This window comes from Macaca nemestrina, chromosome X (genome assembly GCF_043159975.1).
Source record: "Macaca nemestrina isolate mMacNem1 chromosome X, mMacNem.hap1, whole genome shotgun sequence".
Taxonomy (NCBI): domain Eukaryota; kingdom Metazoa; phylum Chordata; class Mammalia; order Primates; family Cercopithecidae; genus Macaca; species Macaca nemestrina.
Window position 1 is genome coordinate 36,607,539 of NC_092145.1, and position 9,741 is coordinate 36,617,279.

At 45.4% G+C, this 9,741-nt stretch overlaps 1 protein-coding gene across 1 annotated transcript; it reads right to left on the minus strand.

Moving 5' to 3' along the window:
- Nucleotides 1-403: 403 nt before the first annotated feature.
- On the minus strand, nucleotides 404-4,423 carry LOC105468384 (cancer/testis antigen family 47 member C1). Its single transcript, XM_071088578.1, has 3 exons — nucleotides 3,410-4,423; nucleotides 2,368-2,523; nucleotides 404-1,330 (listed from the first exon to the last, which is right to left on the minus strand). Exons 1-2 carry the CDS (start codon nucleotides 4,203-4,205, stop codon nucleotides 2,399-2,401), a joined length of 921 nt encoding a protein of 306 aa, XP_070944679.1. The 5' UTR covers nucleotides 4,206-4,423; the 3' UTR covers nucleotides 404-1,330; nucleotides 2,368-2,398.
- Between the last annotated feature and the right edge of the window lie 5,318 nt (nucleotides 4,424-9,741).

Here is a 9,741-nt window from a genome sequence, read left to right on the forward strand (position 1 = left end):
TGCCCCTCCCTTTCTTTCCCTGAGAGGTAACTACCATCTCAAATGTACTTGTCTTTCTGTATGCTACACTTGTATGCATCTCTTACATGCACACCTTTTAGTCTCTCTATATGTACCCACAATCAATTTATGGTGATCATTTGTATGTTTTCTTCGAAGTCATACACATGGTATCATGTTTGTATCCTTTTGGACCCAACTTTTTTCTTTATGCATTTTTCCCCCTAGGCCTCAGCCCCTGTGAATTCTAGTCTCCTCCCCAGCCCATCCCTTGCTGTCCCTTTCAGTTTACCTGAAACAGCCCCGAGCCAGTGAATTAACCCTGGCTCTACAGGAGGTGCTGAACTTCTTCCTCTGTTGCCTGAAACCAGTGGTTCTCAAACCTTAGTGTTCATCAGAAGTCCCTGGGGGTCTTGTTAAAACACAGATTGCTGACTCCACCCTAGATTTTCAGATTCCGTAGGTCTTGGGTGGAGTCTGAGAATTCCCAAGTAATGCTGATGACGCTGCTTGGGGGCCAAACTTTGAGAACCACTGCTCCAAATCAAAGTCTGGGCCCAAGCTCAGCAATACCATGTGGCTTCTAGGCAACCTGGGCCATCCATGAAGTTTTCTTCAAAACCGTGCTCTAGAGCAGTATTGTCCAATAGACATATAATGTGATCTACATGGGTAATTCTAAATGTTCTAGTAGCCACATTAGAAAATAAAAAGAAACCAACAAAAACTTTAATATTTCATTTTAATTCAAGTATTATCATCTCAACATGTAATCAGTATGAAAATCATTAGTAAGATATGCAATATTATTTTCACACTTACAGACATATTAATAAGACTAGCCATATTACAAGCGCTCAGCGGCCACAAAGTTACTAGTGACTAAGGTAGTAGACAGCACAGCTCTAAAGACTTGAGCCCCATCTCTCTCTTTTCAAAAATGGTTTTAAACTTGACATTTTAATTGACTTTTGGCTGCAGTAAAATAATTTAAAACAATCTTACCAAATGGTGGAAAGTAATATCTTTCAGTGAAGGTATGGTGGGCCAAAACAAAGAGGTAAAAGAGAGATTTGAGTCAGAATTATTTATTGAAAAATCTCCCCATGTTTCAATTTATTCATTTAAAACAAACTCTTATTTTTAACTTGAACAAACACTGTCAAATATATTTGTGAAAGATAAAAGTTAGATGTCACTAGATACCACGTTTGAGGTAAAGAACTTTGGAATGATATGTGTTAAAATTCTCGCAGGCATCTGAATAAAATAAAATAAAAACAATGAACAGTAGAGTCTTCTTTCTTCATCTTCTTACTATTCTTCCCAACTACAGAATGAAATGAGAAAAAAATAAACAATGGTACATTAAGCAGCACCAGTGACTTTCTAAATAGAAGAAAATGGCCAGCTCTGTGTATATCTGCAACATTTGTGTGCTATATCTTAAACAAGCAGAGAAGAACACCTTTTCCTTTTGTAACTCGCAAGCTTAGATATCAGGGTGCTTGTGGAACTGATGGTTCCAGTCAAATGATCACACCAACCTTGTCTCCCTAGCACCAGAAAAGCTTGTTGTTGTTATTTTTACATGAGAGGCAATTCTGGGATTTAAATAAATCTCTCGAGCTTTAACAGCCTGTGCTAGTTCCACAAATGATACTCCCTTACCCTCCCAGACCCTTGGTTTCCATATCTACCATATGAGAAAGAAGCTGTTATGAAATATACAGCTGTGAAAATGCAAAAAAAAAAAAGAAAAAATATTAACCATTTAAATATACTCAAAGACAGATATGCCTTAAGACTTAATTACACACATTCTTTTCATTTGTCACATAAAATACAAAGATATATAGCTAAACAAATATTTAGGTATTAGTCATTAAATATGGTCCTACTTGAAATTCTTAGCTTTTTGCTATTTGTAAGTAGTCACTTTGTAAAAGGCATTGAGTTGCCTCCTAGTTACTATGGGAGCCTGCATTTCTGTGGCTAAGTAATGAAGGCCCAACTAATGTGTGGCCCAACAAAGTTAGATGCTGCGTCTGGCAACTGTTTTCTACACAAATATTGGTCTTAGGTAGTAGGTCTGATACATTTGACACTTGTTAGTAGTCCTGCAGCTAGAGGACAAAAGACCTCAACATGAACAAATGAGTAGCCATGAAGTATATTTCAGAACACACTGCAGTTCATATTACTAGGTACATGAATATTCTAGTAACATTTTAAGTAAGTTAAATTGAAGTTTTAAACTAAAACATTTTCTTAATTAATTTACTGGGATTTTTTTTTAAATAAAACTGTCAGTAACAGGTAAATGCCAGGAATAGTTGAGTGATCCTCAAAGCTATACACAGATACCTGGATTTTCTCAGCTTCCCCTCTGCTGCGTCTAGGTCCCTTTGGAGTTCTTCACCTTGTTTTTCTCATCCTTCTCTTTTTCTTGTTCTTTCTCTTCCTCGCCTGCAGAATCTTGGGCCTTTTCATCCCACTTTTCATGCTGATATTTAGTGACTTCTTTAGTGGAGAATAATAGAGACGTTGGGACCAGACATTCGCAGAAAATATAGCCCAATTTATAACTAGCAGCGGCATCCCGTACCCCACCCTCAGGAGAAGCAGGAGGATAGACTTAACTAAGGAAGGAATAGCTGGCCATCTTCCTACTGGTTTTCACAACAGTTCCATGGACCTCACGTTGCTGCTGCTTGATCATTTCCACAGTGACACTATTTCCCTTTTGTCCAGTAAATATCCCACCCAAAGCTGCTGATTATTTCTAGTTCTTTGGAGAAGAAGAGATTAGAATCATTGTGTCTGATCTCATTCCAAGTGTTTTGGTCAGAACTTTGTTGGGAAAATATTTGTTACCTCAAAAGACAAATTCTATGGTGAAGCTCATTGGTTCCTCACCCCCCTGAATGTTTCATTTTTACCAAGGGCCAATATATCACTTCATCATTTGGGGATCAACTTTCTAAGAATCTTTACACTTTGAAAAGCCATGAACCAAAAAGGATGTCTGCCATTTGCCTGTTCTTTTCTTTCCGGTGTCCCTTCTGTTTCCTGCCGAGCTCCCTCTTGAACTCCTATCTACCCGGCCATTCATCTGTGGGCCCCCCAAATGGCATCGATGATCTCAGATCTCCTATCAAATACAGGTTGGTAGAGGGCAGCATGTTTTCTCAAAATCATAGAGGTCGTTAGAGAATTGGGCTTCGACTCATTGGGACACATTTGGCCTTAAGTTTCAGGAGGGCCCTGACCCAAACTTCACCACCCGAGGCCCCGACCCCCGCTTCACCACCCTCTTCACCAGCTATGCGCTCACCGCGGCCCTGCCTGGAACCCTCGGATGCACGGGTCCCTGCCTCCCCGCCACTGCAGGTAGCCCGTTCCTCACCCTCGGGAGCAGCAGCCTCCTCTGTGGCCGGTTCCTCTGCGGCCTCCTCTGCAAGCTCCTCCTCTGCGGCCTCCTCTGCGTGCTCCTCTGAGGCCTCCTCTGCGGACTCTTCTGCAGGCTCCCTGGTCATCTCAGCCTGGTCTGCTGGCACCTCAGGTTCTGGGACCGACGCGGCCTCCTGGAGCAGGCCCAGGCCCTCGCCCTCAGGGCCCATGGCCCCCACGCCCAGCCTCTCACGCACCAGCAACAGTGCGGGCTCATTTGAGCCACTGGGCGCCGCAGTGCGGGGCCTCCGCATCAGGCGGCCGCCACGCATCCCGATCAGGATGTGGTCGTTGTGATAGATGCGGTGGAGAAGGGAGTGGACCATGTCCAGAAACTCCACGCGAAAGCCTATTATGGGGTAGCGACGGGTGGCCGCGACCAAGTCAAAGTTGCCCGCCTCATTCCTCTCTTCCTCCTCCTCCTCCTCCTCCTCCTCTTCCTCCTCCTCCTCCTCTTCCTCCTCCTCCTCCTCCTCCACCATCTCCACTACTATCCTGATCTCTGAGTCTTCCTCGGGGTTCCTGACCACAGGGGCTGCGGCCAAGCCTGCCGCCTGCTCACCCTCCTCCTCCCCGAGGCCTCTCGTGGGCCCTGTGACTCCGGCCACCTCGGCCACGGGCACCATGTCGCCACTGTCGGGGCCAGAGTCACCAGCCTCCCGGTCACCTCCCGCCTCGGCCTGTGCTCTCTCCTGGCTCACTGGGGCCTTCCGGTCCTCTTGGATCGGGTCTTGATCCCCTGTGGCAGACATGACGCCAGTCAGTGCCTCAACTGGAGTGGCGACTAGGCTGAGGCGACGATGGTGAAGTCGGTGGCCTCTGAGGTGGTTGTGGCTGAGGGGAGGTGAGGGTCTGGCTGCTGAGAAAATAAGAGTCTGTCTCCTTACTGAGGGAATAAGAGTCTGTCTCAGAGGACACCCTAAGGTGGGAAGGGCAGGGAGCCAATCCCAGGAGCCTCCTTCCAAGGCTGGCCTGAGAGGACTTAGACAAGGCGGGAAAGATTCCGGTTGGCAAGTGACAGGGGGCGGGACCGGGGAGGGTCAACCAGGGGTTCTCAGTGAGCTCTAAGCTCATTTGCTGAAAACTTCAGATTGACATGCTCTGCGTCCAATGAAGATCAAGGCCCTTAAGCTCTAGGACAACTCAGAATCCAGAACTCCACCTTTTCTTTGAGACCTTAGTGTCCAGGGCTAGCCTTTAGGTCCACACAAGTCCTGTCCTTTTAATTTTACGATTATTAGCAACACTATAGTGGTCCAATGTGGAGGCACCCTGGATTGGGGAAACTTCTGTAAAGGGCAGAGAGGAAAAATTTTAGGTTCTGCAAGGCCCGGAAGCAATATGGAGACTATTATGTAATTACTATCACTAAGTAGGTTTCCTGCCTTCCATAGGACACATACTCCTCTTTGTACCACGAATTTTTTTTTTTTTTTTTTTTTTTTTTTTTTTTTTGAGACAGAGTCTTGCTTTGTCGCCCAGGCTGGAGTGCAGTGGCGTGATCTCGGCTCACTGCAAGCTCCACCTCCCAGGTTCACGCCATTCTCCTGCCTCAGTCTCCCGAGTAGCTGGGGCTACAGGTGCCCGCCACCATGCCTGGCTATTTTTTTTTTTTTTTTGTATTTTTAGTAGAGACTGGGTTTCACTGCGTTAGCCAGGATGGTCTCAATCTCCTGACCTCATGATCTGCCAGCCTCAGCCTTCCAAAGTGCTGGGATTACAGGCGTGAGCCACCGTGCCTGGCCTGTACCACCATTCTTTTCTGTATTTGCCTGGTCAGTGCCCTCCGATCTTCTTCACCTCCTACCTAAAGTGATCAACCTTATTCATTAAACCATTTATTTATTCATTTACCAAATGTATCGAGTGTCTTCCATGTACCAATGCCACGCCTCCTTACAACTGTTATTTGTACCTCTTGCTTGTTTGACTGATGAAATCCAAAGATGACAGACTGCTCATGGTTTACATCTAGTACCTCTTCCCCCATCATTCCTATGCCCCTCTTTGGGGTGGAGGTTAGCTCAGACCTCTGGAAGCTGAGCCCTCCCAGCTGCATAGTGTCAACGTTCCAATATATTTGCCGAGACTCCAGTTTATACTAAATCATTCCCTCTTCAGTTGCCTTGTCCACTTATCAATGAGTGTGAAACACAATGTGATGACTGCTGTCAATTTTGAGGTCTCTAGTGCACAGCAGTAGCTGCTTCTTTCTGCAGGGAGATAGGACTGGGCACTGGGCTTGTTATGGAGCAAGTTGTTGTCAAGGAGTGAGGCACATCCTGGAGGAGATGGTTCTGTTGCAGTGGCAGTAAGCTATCTTAACGGTTGTTTCCAAGTCCCTGGGAGGGGAAACTAGTTAGCACCAGCAAACAGAAGAGAAAGGAAAAAGCTGAGCAGGTGTGCTTTCAAGAAGTGAAGTGAAACTACCTGAAGTGAAACTGAGGGAGAGTGTCCTCCCAGCTCCTGCATTGGGGCTCTCTTCATGGCAAGTACGTGAGCCAGAAGTCCATGGAACAATCTCCATAGCCTTGGTTATCTGCCTGAGCCTGTTGCCTGCAGATGCAGACCCATCCAGGATGTCACATTCCCTTATCTCTGGTGTGTAGTTGCTACCTTTCCTTTATTTCCAGCTATCCCACCAATGACATCTGATCTTTGCCAAGTCAGGTAGTTGGCACAACCCAGGATTTCAGATTTTCTTAGGGAAAGGTGCTCTCTTTCCCCACCCCACCTCCGTCTATCAGTCAACAGAAGTGGCCAAGTCCTTTCCATTTGCAGACCCACCATCAGGGTCAAAGTGGGCCAGAGGGAGAGACCTAAAGCCACAACAACCCTCAGAGATTTCCACTTAATGTTGGGATGACCAGCCCAAAGATCTCCTTTACAGGCTGGCTCAAAACTCATCCCCTCCAGGCAGCCTACTTTTCTATATCTGTCCCCCACCACCCTCACCAGACACGATCCTGAATGACAGTGATATGCATGGACATGGTTTAGCTCCTCTAAGAAAGCACAGGCCCTTTAGGGTGAATGTCCAGGCCTGCCTCAAGTTTGTAACACCCACAGTGCCTGCCACAGGGCTCTGCACCAGGTCAGTGTTTGATAAATGTTTGCTAAATGAAGCAAAGGGCTTTGGAATCACTATCACCATGAATGGTGTTCCTCTTCTACCTGCCTAGGGCTTGACCGTCTACAAAGGGCCTTGCTATCCCCCCTTCCTTTCTCTCTTGGGATCGTCTCCCTGGCCTCGTGTGAGATTTCTGCTTTTGCAACCTAGTGTGATTCTGCTGTGAGGCTGAGGACAATGAGGGATCTCACTCCTCAGGGGACACCCTGCCCCCGTCCCCCACATACAAGGAGTGAGTTGGTCCCTTGCTTGCCTCCTAGTCTACTGTGTCACAGCCAGAGTAGGCTGTGGGTGCCTACTCTGTGCCTACTCTGGCACAAGAGTCCCATCTCCCTGCAGGCGGGGGAGAGCCCACAGTCCTCAAGTCCAGCACTTCTTGCTGCTCATGGAAGCCACGAGAGGGGTGGGGGACAGTCTGGAATGCTGGTCTCTCTTGGGATTTGACCTTGACCCCCACATCCCAAGGGGTCATTGCACAGACTCTGTGACTTTGAGCTCAGCCCCTGGGAGTGGAGTTGCATGTCAGGGCTCCATTCTTCCAATTCTAGGCAAGTCTGCACCACCACAGGCTCCTTTTCACTTACAGGCTCATCTAGCTTGTGGGGTTTATGCCTTTCCTTGCATCCTCAGTCTTCTTCCCTACACTGAAGTTTGTTCATCATTCTTGGTGACTTTAACATCCACAGGGATGACTCATCCCACGCCCTGGAATTCCACTTCCATGACCTCCTCATCTGATCTTTTCTCCAACCTTACATCAGATGCTTACCCCCATGGTCCTACACTAGCCTTTTCCATTTTCCATTACCAGAAATGGCACCATTTAGAAAATTTTTTCTCTACTGCTACAATGTTTCAATTCCATCAGATTATTTCCCCAATCTGCTGACCTAACCACTTTTTCACTCTACCTTCCTACCATCTTCTTCATTTGCCTACTTACATAAATCCCATCCATTATGTGTTGTTATTATCACAGGCAGAATGCTGGCCTCCCCAAAGATGCCCGTGTCCTAATCCCCAGAACCCTGTGGGTCTGTTAGGTTACCTGGCAGAGGGGAATTAAGGTTGCAGATAGAGTTAATGTTGCTAATCAGTTGACTTTAGGATAGGGAGATTATTCTGGATTAGCCAGATAGGCCCAATGCAATCACAAGCGTCCTTAAAAGTGGGAGAGGGAATTAGAAGAGAGAACCAAAGAGGTGGCAGCATGAGAAAGACTTGGCCTGATGTTGCTGGCTTTAAAGATGGAGGAAGTTCGGAACTATAAGCCAGTGAATGCGGGCAGGCTGTAGAAGCTGGAAAAGTCAAAGAAACAGATTCTCCTCTAGAGTCTCCAGAAGAAATACAGCTCTGCCCACACCTTGATTTCAGCTCAATGATACTTCCGACCTCTGCAACTCTAATATTGTAAGTCTGTATTTTAAGCCACAAAGTTTGTGGTGATTTGTTACAGCAGCAATAGGAAAACAATACCTACTCACGTTAAAGTCACTCCATTCCCTTTCTCCTCTTAGCTGTCTATCATATCTACTAGGCAAAACCCCAACTCTAGTTGAATTGCATTCTATTACTTTTTCCTTGCCACTAAATGAAGCAGATAAAAATATTGAAAATTGGTTGACTAAGTTGATTAAAAATTTGTGGTCATGAGTACGTTCAAGACTGCTTGGCAACCACAGTTTCACTACACTTTCTCTCCACCTCAAATTGTTGACAATTTTGCCATTGAACACACAAACATTTTTGTTTCTTAACTTCTACATTTCCAATGATTTGCCATCTACCCTACCTCATCCACTTACTCTCAGGACCATGCCAAGGATCCTATACCTTTCTTAATGAAAATATGCATCACTCCCAAAATCTCAAGATTAAAAAATCTTAAGAATTCCACACTCTGACCACCACTTCTTATTTTGGGTGCCCCTGCTCCGATTATGGTCCCCAATGACCACCATGTGGTCAAAGCCATCAGTCTCTTTCTATTCTCAGTTTTCTTGATCTTTCAGCAGCAGCTACCCACATTACTCTTCCTTAAACAGCCTCTTTCAGGATTTCTGTGGCATTACAGTTTTCTGAGTTTTCTCCTCTTTGGCCACTCTTTATCTCATTCCCCCAAAACTAGAGTTTCTCTGGGCTCTGTTCTGGGACTTTGCCTCTCTATACTCCCTTCCCTCAGTGATCTAATCTTTGTTTCAAGGCCTTGAATATAACCCAATGATTATAATTTCCAAATTGATATCTGTGTCTCAAACCCCTCTTCCAAGTTTATAACAAATTTGACTTGGTATCTCCACTTGAGTATCTCACAGATCTCTCCAACCTGAAGTAGCTAAAATGTCATTCTTGATTTGTTCCTCCTCTCTGCTTGTTCTTCCTTCTTAAGAAATGGCACTTCTACCCACCAAGATGCTTTAATCGGAAACCTGGTTGCCCTCTTTAATTCCTTTCTACATCCATTCCATCTGTCAGTTTACCTCCTAAACGTCTCTCACATCTGTCCATTTCTCACCTCTTCAACTATTAATACTCTCATTCTAATGTAAACCATTAGAATTTCTGATTCGACTACTCAATAGCCTCCTAATTGGTTTTTCCCCTTCCGGTGGATTCTCTGCACATTTTAAAGAATATAATTCATATCCTTTCAGTCGTCCTGTTTAAAAACCTTCACTGACTTATTGTGAATTAAATAAGATACAAACTCCTTACCTTACCCCATAAGACCCTGTGTGATCTAGTCTTTGCCTGGCACTGTTCTCGTAATTTCTAGAATACATGTTCTTTCCTACACATGAAATTCCATCTGCTGGAACAATCCCCTTACCCCTTACTCTCTTGTAAGATTATGCAGATTGTTCTCTACGCAAAGGTATCCAGCTGAGGTGTAGGGTGGGCCGAAATCTAGCCTGCAGTCTGCTTGTCAAGCTTGCTCCTTGGTGTGCAAGACCTTGCTTCTACTCTTCCCATGGCTGGCTTCTTCTCAACCTTCAAGTCTTGGCTTCAATGTCAACTCCTCAAAGAGGCCTTCTCTAACCTCAGTTATTTTCTGTCTCAGTGCTATATCTGTCTACTACCTTCATAGAACCTATCACCATCTGTAAGTATAGATTTGCTGTCTTTCTCCCTGTAAGCCCCACAAGAACAGACATCTC